This window comes from Corapipo altera, unplaced genomic scaffold (genome assembly GCF_003945725.1).
Source record: "Corapipo altera isolate COAL_440 unplaced genomic scaffold, ASM394572v1 45, whole genome shotgun sequence".
NCBI lineage: Eukaryota > Metazoa > Chordata > Aves > Passeriformes > Pipridae > Corapipo > Corapipo altera.
Genome location: NW_020884877.1, coordinates 15192717 through 15209121, shown reverse-complemented (window position 1 = coordinate 15209121; position 16405 = coordinate 15192717). Strand labels below are relative to the sequence as shown.

Below are 16405 nucleotides of genomic sequence, written 5' to 3'. Positions count from 1 at the left end.
TTATTTCTCACTTACCTTCTGCCCTTGTCTGTATGATTTTGAGTGAATAATGCAGCTTCACAACCTAGTTCCTGTCCCTTTTCTCTCTGTCCATCCCAAGTCATGGACTATGCATTCATGTATTTCACCTTGGCCTGTAGATGTTTTGCTCTTAATTGCAGCAATAAACTGTCTACAAGTAGTGGTAAAACAATGTGAGAAACTCCTTGGGCTTCCTTGTATGAGGCTGAGATTCTGGTTGGGTTATTCAGCTGGCAGAATTGTCCTTTGAAACCTGCAGAAAAGGCAGCTGGCTGCCTGCTACAGAGCAGTGGAAAGTTCTTTATAGCTCTGGTACCACCAGAGTTAGCTGATTAATGATGATAAACATGCTGGGAGGCCAATTTCGACTTCGTTTTGTTTTGAATTTTTGTTTCTTGCAGTTGACCAAGACAAAATTTTGTAGGATAGCGTTTGGACATGTTGTTCAGCAGGAATGAGCAACTTTTTTCCTATCAATATTATTTCTTTTTTTAAGGAGTTAGCACTTTGACCACCTTTGTCTATCACTCAGTTCCGAGCCTTGCTTCAGCTTCTGATGCTCAATCCTAGTACACTCGTTAGGTAGGTTAGGGAAAAAGACCATATATTATCATATCCTTGTTTGCAATTTTCACCTTTGTAGCAGTTGAACAGTTTGTGAAAGTTGGTTGTCTTCGGCAGACCCAAATAATACTTAGTGCTCTTAGCTCTGAGGTTTTTCCAAAGCTCCAGAAGTTCTCCTACAGGGCAATCCATGGCTTTAGCACAAGTTTACAGCAGAGGCAGTACTTTGGAGGGTGGGTGGAAAGTTAAATGGGGAAATTGGTGGGTTTGAATTTGCTTATTTCAGGAAAGTGTCTTTTTATTTTCTTTGGAGTGATTGCTGCAGGAAATGCTGCAATCAGAGTATTCCAAATGTCTGTGCAGACTGGAAAATCTCTGAGACCCACCAGCTAAAACTCAACCATTAGCATATTTCAAATATGTTAGGCTGCCTTTGAACTCCTTTGTGGAATGTTGCATCTCCCAACAGCAAGCTGCAAATGTCCTCAAATACATTATGAATTTTGCTTGAAGAAATGTGAAATAAAGGTGATAAAACTCTTTGTGAGGAATTTATCATAACTGCTCATATTTAAAAGTGAAAGAAGAGCACTAAGAGTGCTCATCAGTGATTAGGTTAGACAGATTTTTCCTCCTAATACTTTTATTTTCAGTGACAGTCTTAAAACTTTCACTAAATGATGTATAACCTAAAGTTAAATGGCAGGTTTTCTAGCTACAGGATTGGCCTAACAAGAAAATTGTTGCCCAAATAAATCATTCATATTACTGTACTTGCAGTTTCTTCCATGTGCACGATCTGAAGGTTTTCTACCAGCACAACTAACATTTTGTCTCCAAGTACTCTGTTTTCTCAGTATCTTGAGGAAAGTGCCAGGATACTAAAAAATAGTAAGCCCTGTTACTACAGTGACTGAACCCTTGAAGGGATTGGTATTTCTATCATATCAACTGAATAAATCATCTCTGCAGTGCTGTGGAGACTATGGGATAAAAGGTAGTTTCTCTTCAGCTGAAGTATCACAATTCAAATCTCATTGATGTTCTTACACTCTCCCCTGTTTATCAGTGTTATTTATGTATGAGACAACTGTCTTTCTAAATACCTTTAAAAGTAGCTTTGAAGAGAATGGTTTGGATTAACCTTGTTTTAGATAGAAACATTTTCAGTTTTTGTGACCATTTCACTAATGTTTGAACACGCTCCAGTGCCAATTAACAGGAAGCCAATAGTTTTGCCAGTGGAGAATAAGTTGTAAGTGCTGTAAAATATCATTGAAGATGATTCATGTTACAGCATTGCCTCACTATAAGGAATCTAAATCTCATCCTGCTATAAATGTTATGAATATTATTTCACTGGTGTTTATACTAAGTGTGTATGTGTAGTCACTCCAACCCTTGGGGAAAAAAAAACCAAACAGAAATTCCTCTAAGAATTTACAGTGCACAAGGTTAGGATTTTATTTCCATATACTTCCTGTTAGCTCTTTCCTAAGTGAGTAGTGCGTCCAAAAGATAGGAAGTTACTCTATATGTCTTCTTTTACTGGCGAAGGAAGAAAGACATAGATAAGAGGATGATTTTGTATTAAATCTCCTGTTGGTTTCTCTTACTTTCCATGGCATCTTGTTCTTAGCTTCTAGTTTGCCTCTCTCTGAAAAGAAAAACCAGAAGCCTGGCAATTTTTCCATGTATATTTGGTGAAATGTAGAATCACTTTTATCAAGGGAACACTTGGGAAGCTGATGTAAATTGTGGATATATATATCTGTATTCAGCATATCTATCTGACACAAATGCACTCCCTAAAGCAAAGTATGAAGTGCTGGAATCTGCTAAGCAAATTTCTAGCTCATTGTGAATGATTCTTTTCATAATTAAAGAGTGTATTTGACATGCATTACTCCAAAGTCATCTGTTGAAGGCTTAATAACATTTCTGATTATCTTTGTCCTGGTGTCTAATAACAGGTGAACTTCCCTGCAACAGACATGCAAATTATCCTCTCTCCTCCACTGTCCTGTTAGTTTTCATAAAACTTTTTAAAAACTTAATTATCCTTGAAAATTTGTGGGTGTTTTTCCCTGTTATGTTTAGGTGAAATTAGCCAGTATTTACAGAGAGCTAATGAGGCCAGGAAAAGCAGCCAAATTGAACACAATGCTTAGTAACAAAAGTTGTAGAAAACCAGACAAAAATTTCGCTTCAACTTCTGTTAATATGACTGTGGTTTGTCAGTGCTAGAAGAAATCATGTGTTGAACTGTAAATTATGTAAACCTGGTGTCCTAGAGTTAATCTCTTGTACCTTTTGCAGGTGGAGATTTACATTTTACCTTTATATATTTACCTATGGAGTACGGTTCCTGAAAAAGGTAGGCATTTATATTATTATGCTTTCGTAACACATCCCAGACTTGTTGGAAGTCTCATGTAGGTATAACATAAAGCATAGGCATAAAGCCTATGTTCATGAAGAATAAAAATTAAAATTTACTTAAAATTCATAAAATGCTTTGCTACTGGCATTATTAAGGTATATAAGTTCTTATCAATATTTAATGGGGTTTAAAAGAGAAAAAAGGTCTAACAACATGCCTAGTTCACTTAATTGCTTTTCATTATAGGCATTAAGCTGGCAGTAAGGCTTACCAAAGTATTCATCTCAGTTTCTTCATTGCCATTTTTTTAAATGCCTCTGGCAGAGGTTACTTTTTACTAACAAACAAAACACATTAGTGTTTTATAAAATGCCTTTTTTTTTTTTACCTATTCTTTGTCTGAAGTTTCCATGGAGTTTCCTGTCAATGCTGTGTTTCAGGTGATTTAAGCAGAGAAGAATATTGATAGCTTCTAAACACTCTGGCATAGGTCTGTTAACCCTGCCATATACAGTAATACGGATTTATGGTGCAAACTGTTTTCACAGTGTGACTAGTTCTCAGAGCTTTTGTGGAAGTCGGGTCATATTTTTGCAATTCTGAGAGGTGAAATTAGGGGAATGTGGGAGTCAATGTGTTTGTGTAATCTTACCTTCTTTGTTTTGGACAAAAATTCGACAGGAGAAGATGTATCCTAAATATTTCCGGTGCTTCCTAAGTACAAGAAGCTGTTAAAAAAAGTACTAATCACTTTTATGGCTGTAGTTCTTGAGCCTGTCACAGGTGGCAGGCAAATTGGTGCCAGTAGGACTGATGATGTGCTTGTCTGGGGAGGGCACATCAGAGTTGTTCTCAGCTATTTCCAGTAGTTAGCCCCAGAGGAAGTGTGGGCACCAGTCCTCCAAACCAACCGGAGGAGCATGTGATGTGCAATCTCTCCCTGCCTCCTTGTGTGTACTTCATCCATTAACAGGCTGTATGGTCACAATCTGATATTCTGTTTTCTGCATTTGGTTTCGCAGATGTCTGTGGTATGAAATACAAGAATAGTTTTAACAGGCAATTGTCACAGCCTAAAATGTTACTCAGCCTGCAGGTGTGCAGAGATCACGGCTGTGGGTTCACAGGATTCTGTCATACACAAGGACACAGAGACTTTATAATCTGAATTTTTCTACTTCATTACCACAAATGCCACAAAAATCACCATTAAAAAATACCACGAAGTCACTACAAGAAAGCCTATCTATGATTAATAATGTGAATCTCTCTCAGCACAAAGAAAGTATCTATTCTAGGAAAAATTCTGAATACCAGCATTTCTGCAGACTAAGAAGAATACAGTAAATGCATGCTTCATTACAAGCCATTGTAAGATGTTTCTAAAGGCTGGAAACATTTGGAAGGGTCAGGATGTCTTCCAGTTCAGCATATCACTGCAGTGTGAAGAGGGCTGGCTGGCACAGCATGGTTGTTTGAACAAGGTGTACAACTGCTTGCTTAACAAGGAGCAGCTGTGTTCTTTAGCTGTAATTTTAACTTTCAACATATTTCATTTTTACAAAGAGAAATTGTTCATTATGTCTTTTTGTATGTATTCATAATTACTCATTTATACACAATGTTATAAATGAGTCTTGTAACATTTTATGCTATTGTCATTATTCCCGTGTTCTGCTTTGTGTACTCAGGTTTTTCACATGGAAATAGATGTAAATTAACAAAATTATGATTGTGATTGTATTTATATTTACAATATCTCCCTAGTAACACTGTGTAACTAAAAGAAAGTATACACTTTTTGCCTGTTCATCAAAACATTTTGGTGTTGTTCAAACACCAAAGATTTTGCTGAGTCCACTTAGGTGGGAGATCTGTATTTGCAAGAAGTAAAATCCAGAACCCAAAATCTGGAGGGAGAGCTTTGCTACAGTACTCAAGTGGATAATCCTTTTTAATTTGTCTTGGTTTTCATAATTGAGTAATTGCAAAGAACACTTAATTGCTTCCTTAGGAAGCTAGTGAAAGAATTTAAGCATAATAAATTCTCTGACAAATTTGATAGAAAGATCTTTTCTTCAAAAATCTGTTTTGCCTGGAGATAAAGTTCATAACATAGTCAGTAGCATCTTACTGTGTTAATGCTATGGTAGAGGTTTGAATCCTTTCAAATAACAAGGTCTGCTTAGGCCCATCCCTAAAATACCTAGTCCAGAAGACTGGAATAAGCATGGCGAGCGAGCCCAGGTGTAAAGGCAGTCCCTACTGCTGCAGTTCCATCACAGTTAAGTGTGCTGCCCTACTGAGAGAGGGCACAAAGGAGTGAATGCCACAAATGTTCCTGTGCATAGCACCACTTTGGAAATACTTTTCAAAGCTATGCTAATGCTTAGCTAATACATGATTTTGGATTGTTGGATTAGACATTTTGATACAGTATGTCTTTCAAACATGCAAATGTAATAAGAACATATTTTTAAAAGGGAAACCGCATTTTGGTGCTTTTCAAAGTAACAGAATCACTCAAGGTACGTTGGTTTGTCCATTTCTGGATAGTTAAGATCCTTGATTTGAGAAAACTGGTTTTACCATGTTGAGTGGGAAGTGCTCCTCATTAGCTGATCTATTAACTTTAACTCTCACAAGTACTTCCTTTAGAAAAGTGAACCAACTCAACAGTACAAAAGGTGCTCCCTAAAACACTATGCCCAATGCATTGGCCTTCCCTCCTGACTTACCTAGTCTCCTTACAACCTGACACTCCCTCGCTTTGCTGCGTATATTGATGACTTGATGGGGTTTTCTGTTCACTTTTGGCTCTCTTACATTTTCTTTCCTTAGTCTGAGAGCGAAATTAACCTACAAGACTGGCCTGGGGCCCGCCAATTACTTAGGCACCACTTTGAGCTAGTTTGAGGTCCTTTGCTTTGTGCTGGCCCTTTGCCTAGAAGTGAATTTTGGATTCTTTCTGAAAACACCTTTTTCTTAATGCCAACAGCATATGAATCATTGCTACTTTGTCTTCTACTGTCATCTTCCCTATTTGCTGCATAAAGCAATATTACTACATCGGTGCAGTACCAGCAGAAGGGTGGATGTCAGTGTCTCCTTGTGCCCACTGGACCACCCAAGAAGGGATACTGTAGCAAATCACCATTCTTGCAAAAAGTGTCATTGTGTCTTCTGTGGCTTTGTGGAGCTTATCTGGCACTTGGGGAAGATGCACTCGAGCTTAATAAGCAGTAATTAGTTAGATTTATCAGGTCTGTTTTAGTTCTGAAAGTGTGATACTATCAGCACGGCACACGTGCCAAGGTTAATTTATTTTTTTTTGAATGATAGTAACTAACTACATTCAAGTTTTAGGTTTGCCTGGGGAGTGCATCTTGCAAGGAAAAAGAGGCCTAGGGTTTCAGCTTTGATTTTTGCTTCCCTACAAAAGCACGTGAAAGCTAATAAACCTGCCCTTCAGAGCAGTCATTACACCCTCTGAAATGCTGTGGCAAGCTTGTCTTTGTTGCTGTCCATGACTGCAGTTAATGGCTGATATAGATAGAAGATATTTCTGCACTGAATAAAGCAACCTCTAAATTTTTGTGGTAACAACTGCACATGATATATCAATTCTTTTGACATGCTATATTTCCTGAGTACATGCTGGAGATTTATGGCCTTCTTCTTACTGCAACTGTGTCTCTTTATCAAATTCTTCTCTCGGGTTTTGTCTTTTTCCAGTGACAGATGTATGTTGTTAAGGTATTCATAAAATAAAAAAATGTTACTTTTGTTGAAAAGTATGTTCCAAAAATCTCAATTCATATGGAAAAAGTGTCTGACATAAAACTTTGTCGTCAAAGTTTGCTCTGTTGCAACAGAACTTGTATGTTTTAAATAAGTTTTTCTCTTAGCGGTATCTGCAGGACACTTAGATTGGGTCATTTTGCTGAATAAAAAGTTCATCACAAACTCAGAAAAATCCCTCAGTTTGGGAAGGCTGAAGATTGACAGTAGTGTCCTGAGTGTGGCTGTTTGCTGTAGGCCATGACTGTGTGCTGATATTGTGTATGAGGGGTTTTAGAAGTGTAAAATGCATAATAACTCATGCTACCACCCACTCTCCCTCCCTCTATTAGTATGGATATCTTCTTTTCACAGGCTCTGGATCATACAACAGCTTATTCACAACACTCTCCCCCACCTCCTGTCAACAGAACCACTGAACTACCAAGGCAGGAAAACTTTATGGAATTTGTGCTGGTCTCATTCTTGGTGCCTGTGACCTCAAATGGGTGCATGTTTTCAATTTTGTTGTGATAATAACAGTGACACTGTATGAATATTCTTATAATGGGTACAGGTGATGGCACACACCATATTCATCTGCTTCAACTGTTTCCCTTTTCTTGGGCCTAAAGAAACAGTAAAAGGGCAGCTTCTACCATTGGTGTCTATCTGTAGGGTGCAGCTATATGATTGGTATGTCTTACAAATTTTTTATGATATCAAGGAAATGTGTGCCTCTTTCAAGAGTGAAGTGAGAGACTTAAGTCTTTGGTGGGAGAGTCGAGAAGGCAAGGTGTTTGCTTGCTTACTTACAAACAGACCACAGCGTTCCCCACACTTAGTCAAACCATTGATTGTATCACCTACAAATTTTGACTTATATATGCATAAGAGACCAACAGACTTCAGAGAAGAAATTTGCAATAGAGTTATTAGTATCTAATTATCATATTAGACATTCCTCCCTTCCCCAGCTCCTTTTCAGGCTGCAAGGTTTAATTTTATCACGGCGTTTGCTATCATTGTCTGTAACTAGTGAAGTTGTTAATGACGTTTCAATGTCAAAGCATCTGAAAGATTAAATTGTTTCTTTGGTTTTGGTTTCTTTTTTAAATGTTCCTCACAAAGTGTTGCTTCTTCTTCTTCATATCCTCTCTAACTTAATGCTTTCAGCTGTAACTTATTTATATTACCAAGCAGTGTAATAGTGGGATGAGACTTTCTGCTTCCCAAAAAGTCTCCCATTGTTGAAGTATGTTTGTTCTTTCAAAGCAGAACTTGCAATTTGATGAAAATGAACTGTAAACTTGCTACATAATGGACTTAAAGTAGGCATGGAGAGATTGATAGGTTTGTCACTCAACCCCATAGCACTATGGGTTTCTGGACATGCCCTGCAGTAGTGTGGTGGTTAAAGCATTGAGGGGATGAAAAAGGTCATAAAAATTAGGATATAAGTCACCTCTGCCATTTCGGATACATTGTGAGAAGAGGGAATCAATGTAAATGTAGGTCAGAGTTCCAGCCAGTTCACTTTCTACCTCAAATACTACCATTTTCAAGAGCAGACTTGATAGCAAATATTCTACTATGTGAGGAAACAGACCAAGGCACAGGTTTTCAAAGAGAAGATGAAACTTTCTTTGTTACTGGCTGCCAACTCCATTCTTCACTGTTTTCCACAGCAGATTTAAATGATTTGTGGCTAAAGAGTGAATGGCCCACAAAATCATTTGATGTGAAGCATCCACCTTTGTATCTACTCCTCATTACCCCCATTCTTGGCAAAATGGCAAATGCTAGATGTGACCATCCCATCGTCTTAGTTTCCAAGCTTCTAAAAGAGATGTTTTGGCACTTAGGACTGAAGGACCAAAGCCAATCCTTTCACTACAGCATTCTTTGTATCTTTATCAATCGCTAAGCTTTGAAGCATAAAAGATATGTAACCAATTATATTTCCAATCTGATCGTGTGTATGCAAATTCTTCCTCTTTCTGAGTGAAGCTGAGACTTTTCAGCACTACCATTTGTTTCATTTGCATGTCTACAAAACACTTCCTTGCAGAGCGTCATGCCAGTATTGATGCCAACAAGACATGAAGTTCCAGTGTCATTAAACTGACTGCTTGGCTTATCATTAACTTAGGAACAAGATAATGTTTTCGTTTTCTTCAGTAATATTTGCAGTTAAATAAATGGTGGCTTGGCTCATTAAGGGTTAATGGTCTGATTGTGCTCCCATTAAATGGAAAAAATAGCATTAGCTGCAGTGATAAAGAAACAGACTGAGGAATTCAGGACTGGTTTGTTTCTTGCTCGCTCATCCTTGGTGCTAAGCAGTGTCTGTAAAATAAAAAGTCTTTACAAACATCTGGAAGCAAAGCTTCCAGGTGTCATATAGTGACTTTTCACATTTAGTTTTCTTCCTTTAATTGCCCATGAGAATTACAAACTCAGAAAAGAGTATGAATTTTCTCCAGTGAGAGTCTTGTGAAGTCTGTACTGAGACTTGGAAACCTGACATTGCATGTAGATGCCCTACTGGGGAAAGGACCATCTGCCTGGATAAACAAATCTTGCTGTTTTTCAAATTTAATGTTGAAGTAAGGCTGATGATAAGAGGATGCTGTAGCTATGTTATAAAATGCTGGGTGCAACAAGCTTCTGTATGTATGCAGCTGATTGAGTGTCCTTCCTAATGAGTCATCCTCTACAACAGAACTGTGTGCTCTGTAGTTACAACTGCTGGTAGTGCAGATAGCTTGCAAAAGAACAGGGAAAGCCATGTTGAAGAGTGAATTTGACTCCAAAACCCCACTTAAGAGAAAAAGATGTACGGAAGACAAGGTTTCACTCCGGATTTTAAGCCATAAGATGCCCAGAGCGTTTACATTTTATTTAAGACTTTTTAAAAGCTTTTTAATTCTTTATAACCTCGAATTAGAGTCCAGAGAGTCATACACTCTTCTCTAAGAGAAATTCTTTTTGATTTAGTGAGAAAAATAAGATATTTTTGGCAAAAGGTTTTACAGGAGTAAAATACAACCAAGAAAAAGATATTTCACTAAAACAGCACAAAAACCCATTCCACTGAAAAAAACCACTGTTTGTCTTGTTCTTTGCCTCTTTTTGGAATAAAATAGCAGCAGTGATATATGCAGATGTTACAGCCTAAGGAGAGTAGTGTAAAATTTGTAAATGCCATTTTGGATTGCTTATTATACTCAAGAATTTTAGACCCTTAAGTCAGGCCACCTTCATTTGAAATACAAAAAAAAGAACTTGTCACTTCATAATGTGGTGACTGGTTTTTGACATTGTTTCTGTATTACAGTTCACCTGTATGTCTTGATTATTGATATTGTTAACCTTAGAGGAAGTAAATAATTGTTGATATGCACAGCCACTCATAAAATTGTTGTATGTGGGGAAATAGGCATCTCTGTGATGAAGACTGTAAGTTCATATCCTGTGGGAAATAAGACTGGGACACAGGAACAACTGATGTTTACCTGCTGTGGCAACTCATTTGCCATTCTGGTTTTGGAAATTTCCTGCTGTTTGTCTTTTTATTAATTTTGTAGCTATTTGGGTATTAAACTATTTATCAGCTTCACTGCATGCTGTGTCTTGCATCTCTTCTATCATTGATACTTCATCTTCAGAACATCAGTTCTTCCGAAACATCAGTTTTCTTCACAACATCCTGAGGTCTGTTCTGGATGCAGTCATATATTCAGATGTGGTCAAATACATCCCTACTGTAGCTCCTAAATAAAACTGGTTTGGAAGCACTAGCATAACTGCCTTCTTGAAGGAAATGTGTGCCTCAATATCTACTACTTTTACCTTTCTTTGTCAGATCACTACACTGCATCTCCCCATTTCTTAAACTGACTTTATTGTTTTGAAGAATGGTTTTAGCAATCCTGTAACTCTGCAGGTTTAACGTATTCATGTGGACCACAGAAAAGCTGCCTTGTTTCATTCCTCTCCTGTTGCCATCTTTTTACTGTTACCATTTTATCCACTGTTAATAGATTTTCCCAAAGAAACAGATAGCAATGACCTTGATTTAGTTCTCAGGGTCATTCACGGTTCAGCAGATTTGCATCAGGGTCTTTCTGGAAGTGATTTGTTCCTGTCAGTTTTCTAAAATATGGAGATAATAAATAAGGAGTTTTATCTTTGTACATCACAATTTCCAAAGTGCTAAAGAGAACAAGGTGCCATTCTGCCTCCATTACTGACACTGTGCCCTGTCACCTGCTGGAACAGTGAGACAGAGGCAGCCGGGATTGTGATCAATGGACTCTGGAGGTGCAGGGAAAGCAGGCCCGGGTGCAGCTGCTTTGAAGCCAGCTGGTCTTTCTCAGTTGTCCAGTGACTCCAGTGATGTTTTAAATGCTATATTTACTTGGGAAGCTGTGCTGTATTTGTAGTTACTGTGCACACTACATTTATGACACTGTGAGTTCTGCAGTGGAATGAAGCTGCTAATAGAGAAGATCCCTGACTGTGCTTTCAAACAAGCTTATGTTTCTCCTTTAGTTGATGTTGGATTGAGAAATGAAGGAATACATGGGAAAATTTTGAAAATTATCCTGTTTGAAATGAAACCTGCAGTCCCTGTGAATGTTCTTCTCTGGCATTTGTGCATTGTTGCTAATTAGATTGCATGTAAATAAATGTAAGTGTATATTCTTATAGCAAATATAAGTATAACCAACCCGTATATGGAGCTGATACTGTACTTCCTTAAAAGCCCAGTATTTTACAATTATGGTAGCTTAGAAGTGTCCTTAGAATAAAAGGCCTTGGACTTTGAGATCACTCTCACAGGATTCCTGAACAGGGCCTTCCCCTCTGTACCAGCTCAACTGAGGCCTTGCTTCTGATTCATGAGCAACGTGATTTCTGAAACCAACAGTTGCAGAGGTGTCAAGTGTGTTTACTTGGACTTCTGGATTTTCATTTGGCTCAGGATCATGAACTTTTCATAATTTCAAAGCAAAGGTCGTGCTGCAGTTGAAATTATATTTAAATTATAGTTAGAGTATTAATGATACTGTTCTGGGGAAAAATAAAAAAAGAGTTTGAATGCAGAAATTAAGTTTCAAATTCTTTCCTACGAGTCTTCTGCAGTGCATCGAAAACATCTTTCATGGGGACTCTCAACCACTACTGTCATTAGAAATAAAGAATAAATTTATTTTTCCTTGATATTTTATGGAATCATAAGAGGACATCATTCATACATATAGAACTGACAACAACTCTTCCAGCTGGAAGCTGTCCTATGACAAAGATCACCTGTAATAGCTGAGTTCCCTAAGACAGCAGTTGGTAGCTGTGGCTTTTTAAACTTGTTAGATTAATGCAGTAAAGATTCATCATGGGTAGGAAGCAATTCTGATAGATCTAAACTAAAGTACCTAAAAAAATATACAGCAAAATACCAGCAGCTGTCAAACTGAAAAATAAATTGCTGTATTCAAAATGTCCAGTGCCCTAGACAGTTTTCAGTCTTTCTAGTTGTAGAACAGACTTGACTTTGTTGTAAAAGTTTCTCAGCTATTGGAAAGCTATTTGCATGACATATTGCATGTTATGTCATTTGGAGCAAAAAAAAGTGACCTGAATTAGAATGGTAATGGTCAGTATTTCATTTACCATTTCCATCTCCTCTTGCTGTAGCTGCTGCATGTGCTTTTTCATGAAGCTAATGCTGCTGAGTATTTTGCAGAACATAATAATACAAGAAATGTAGTATCTTGGAAATATTCACACTGTTTGGAATATGTCTGATCATCTGATTCTTAGAATAAGACTACTTAAATTGGGCTAATTATTTCTGGTTTTAATGCTGAGATGCCAAAGCATGAGTTTGGGAAATACCTACGTTTCTAGAGTCAGAAGTGACTCTAGAAAACAACAGTGTGGGAAGAGCTGGGAAGCAGGAGGTTTACCTCCAGAGCCCTTGCTGTCTGCTTCATTCTTGAATTCATTGAAGCAGGTATTCTGTTGGGCATTTTTTTCTGGTCTAGTCTGCATCTATTGTTACATTTTTCTTTCCTGTGTTATACCTGAAAGGTTGTTGTATTATCTATTACTGAAACCTTGTAATTACTTTTGTTCAGTGACCTTATTTGCCTAATACTGGATAAATGCTCTCATTTAAATGACAAATGTCAGAGGCCACTGTGGAGTCCTTTTAACACAATGCTGATATTTGATATTTTACTGTGCTATTAACAGAGGGATAATGTGATACGTATGCCCCTCAGGGAGGAAATGAAGCCTGCCTTTGGCAGATTATGCTTGCTTAAAATTGATTTGGATTCTCTGGGGGGTTTTATTACATTTTTTTTATCACAAAACCAACTGCAGAATATCTGTAAGTGAAGAAAAATTTTAGGCTAAAATAATTTTGGATGTTAAAATCCAGTTATACTCTTACTCCTTTCTATGAAAGCAGGGTTGAGCATTAGGTGATAAATAAAACAATTCCTAATTCACTGTGCAAGCAGGAAACAATACTTGTGCAAGAGTCTTTTGAAGAATACTGTTGTGAGAAAGGGGAAATGCTGTATTACGTTTTTAAATAAACATCATGAATGGAAAAGGTTTCCAGTAAGACCATAGTTAGATCCTATCTCATGGAAAAGGAATTTGTTTAATCTCTTCAAAGGGGCATAAAAATTGTTGAGGGCATTTAGGAGAGATTAATAGAGTGTTTTGGATGCTTGAGATATAAATCATGAGTCATGCTGTGAGAAAGATCAAAGTCAGTGGAGAAACTTAATTTTAAATGACTCCAGCACTTCAGTGTACATCACCAAGGAAAATGAATGCATTTTGGACAATGAGGATTTGTAATAGACAGCCAGTCAGCACAGGGAAGTTAAGATAATAACTGGATCAGGCAAAAAAGGACAAAGCTAGGCAGGCTGGCAAAATTTATTTCAGGCTGAAAGGAAACTGAAGAGTTTTGAAAGAAAAAGCAAAAGTAGAATGTCAATTATATCCTAATTCAGTAACAGGACACTAATGGCAACAGGACTTTCAAATGTAGACAATGGGGACAAATTTTACATAATCATGGGAAGGAAAAGCAACACTCTAATTTTAAAAATACATCTAGAATTGAATTTCACTTTATCTGTTTTGAATCCAGCTGGGGGTATTTAATAACATCAGAGTAATAAGTAAATGCTATGTAATCATCAATTTGGCGAGTTAGGCTGGTACTGAGCCATAAACAGCATCTTTACTACTTGTGCATTACACTGTTGTTCAGGGCAGTGAAAGAGTGGCCACCAGACCTCAGGTCCCCCAGTGGACTGATTGGTAATTTTGACTTGAGCACAGTATTCGTTGTCCTGTCATCCCAGCTTTCTGAAAGATAGAATTTTTTCAGTTTTCTATCATAAAAATGGCAGATCTAGATGAAATACTTCCCAAAGTGTTATATTTGGGCAATTTTAAGAAATAATAAATAATTTTAATAAATAAAATAATAGTTTTAATAAATAAAAATAGTTTTAATTAATCTGTAAACTAAGGTGGCTCATTCACACCTGTACCAAAGTATTTAGTTCAACACTCCTATTGCCAGAAGCTTTTCATGTTTTACTATTCAAATTAATGAAGCAGTCCTGTTTTTCACAGCTAATTTAACCTGAGCAAAGAGTACATGTTTGGGTATAAGAACAGGTTATCAATAATTTGACTGGTGCTTTGAGTTGCCATTGTTGAGTTGAACTCACTATTGAGGCAATGACTTGGAGCAGGAAAGCTGTATTCTCATTTAAACTAGTGTAACCTGTAGAACAATATGTATTTTTACACTCTTAAGTGCTTTGAGTCATAAAACTGCTTCATTTTATATTTAAAGTAGTAGGGCAAAAATCTGGCCAGTTAAATAAATATATTATCAGTGATCTTTTAGGGTTTTTTCATATTGTAAAAAAATTTCCTTCCATTGTTACCCTGTTACACCTTTCAGAGCTTTCTCATTTCTTCTACCTGTTGATGGTCTTGGCTGCTGGCTATAAACGATGCCAGGTTAGCATGGGGAAGTACTGCTGTAAGTTCAAATCTAATTCAGAGTTTTGCTTCTATTTTTTAAATGCCATTATCTCATATGTGACTTAAGGAGTTTCCCCAGGGATTTTCATCCCATCCCCAAGATTTGTAGCCTCAAGAACCTGGAGTAAAGCAAATTCTTTCCTCTTGCCCAATTACTCTAGGTTTTTGTTGTAGCCAAAATTTACAGTTTATGGATTTATACTAAAACTTATTATGAATTTGCAAGTTATAAAACATAAGCATAGTTCCCTCGTTCTCATCTCTACCAGTCAGTCTTATTGCCAGTTGTTTTAATGTATCGGTTGCAGAAAAACACCACAAGTTATGTCTGCATAGATCCACCAGCAGGATGATAAATGGAAACAACAAATGGCTTGTATCTGCACTTTCTCAGCAGGAGAGGAAAGTGAAAAAGAGAAAATGGATGTAAAATTTTATGTAGGCTTAGATATTTTTAAAGCTTGGGGAAATTAATTTTGGCTGTCTTCCCTTGCTTTAGTGAAGTAAATGTTATCATGGTCACTGACTCAGAATTGAGCAGGAAAAAAATTTCTTGCAAACTGTGTTTTAGTATTAAAATTAATTAGCATTTCCCCCTTCTCTCATTCTGTTACAGGAAAATACAGTATGAGAGGGATTCTCTCACTGGGATTTTTTTCATTCAGTACTTAGTATCTGTGACATTATTTAATACACCAAGAATTGTGAGTCTTGGGGTGCCATGTGCAGAGCCAAGAGTTGGACTTGGTGATCCTGATGTGTCTCTTCCAACTCAGAATATTCTATGATTCTAAATATTCCATTTGTAAAGACACCTGCAGCCCCATGGGTGAATTGCCCTGATACAGTATATGTGCACTAACCTCAGAAAAATACAATGGTTGCGGGAGTGGAAGTGAAAGAGTCTGCTTCAGTTTGTCCTTTCGCATTGTTGCTTAGGGTTGTGCCTGATTTTAACTGTACTCAGTGACTTAAGTGCTTAGAAATGGGTACCTATCTAATGACCATCACACTAGTGTGGCTAGAGATGAGGTGCTTTTGGCATGCCTGTTCTAGCAACCTGTCTGAAGGAGCTCTGCTTCCTGAGTCATCTGATGGGACTTGGTGGTGTCTCTAGAAGCAGTCAGCACTTCTGCCAAGTGGCAGTATTTGAGAGTGGGAGTTCACTAACGAAAGGCTCCTTCACCAGCCTTTCATGGCACTGTTTGATTCAAACACATTCTTGCCTCTCTGGGGATAAAAATTGGCCCTGTGAACTAGAGAAAGGCTGTATTTTCTATTAAAAATCCTGCAGTTGCAGTAACTTTCTAATTTTCAGACTGCCAGGGATGATCTTGAGACCTTGTCACAATATGCCTGTATGAAAGTACAGCACAACATACCAGTTGGAGGAGTGGAAGGTGGAAGAGGCTTTTGTTTGGTTTTTCTCTATACAACAGTTTTCCAGTAGGCAATGTAGGTTCATAAATAACACAATCTTAAACATCAGGGTTTGTGCATGAAATTGTACCTGGTGCTTACTTGGTAAGCAGTTGTTGTTTGTCATTATTAAAAATTAAG

The 16405-nt window shown here is 37.4% G+C and overlaps 1 protein-coding gene across 2 annotated transcripts in view; it reads left to right on the top strand.

Moving 5' to 3' along the window:
* Positions 1-16405, top strand: part of CERS6 (ceramide synthase 6) — a 109747-nt gene that overhangs the window by 50855 nt on the left and 42487 nt on the right. For both annotated transcript variants that reach the window (XM_027637304.1, XM_027637302.1), the window contains exon 4: positions 2905-2962. In XM_027637304.1, coding sequence (XP_027493105.1) covers positions 2905-2962 — 58 coding nt within the window. The remainder of the gene's footprint in view (positions 1-2904; positions 2963-16405) is intronic.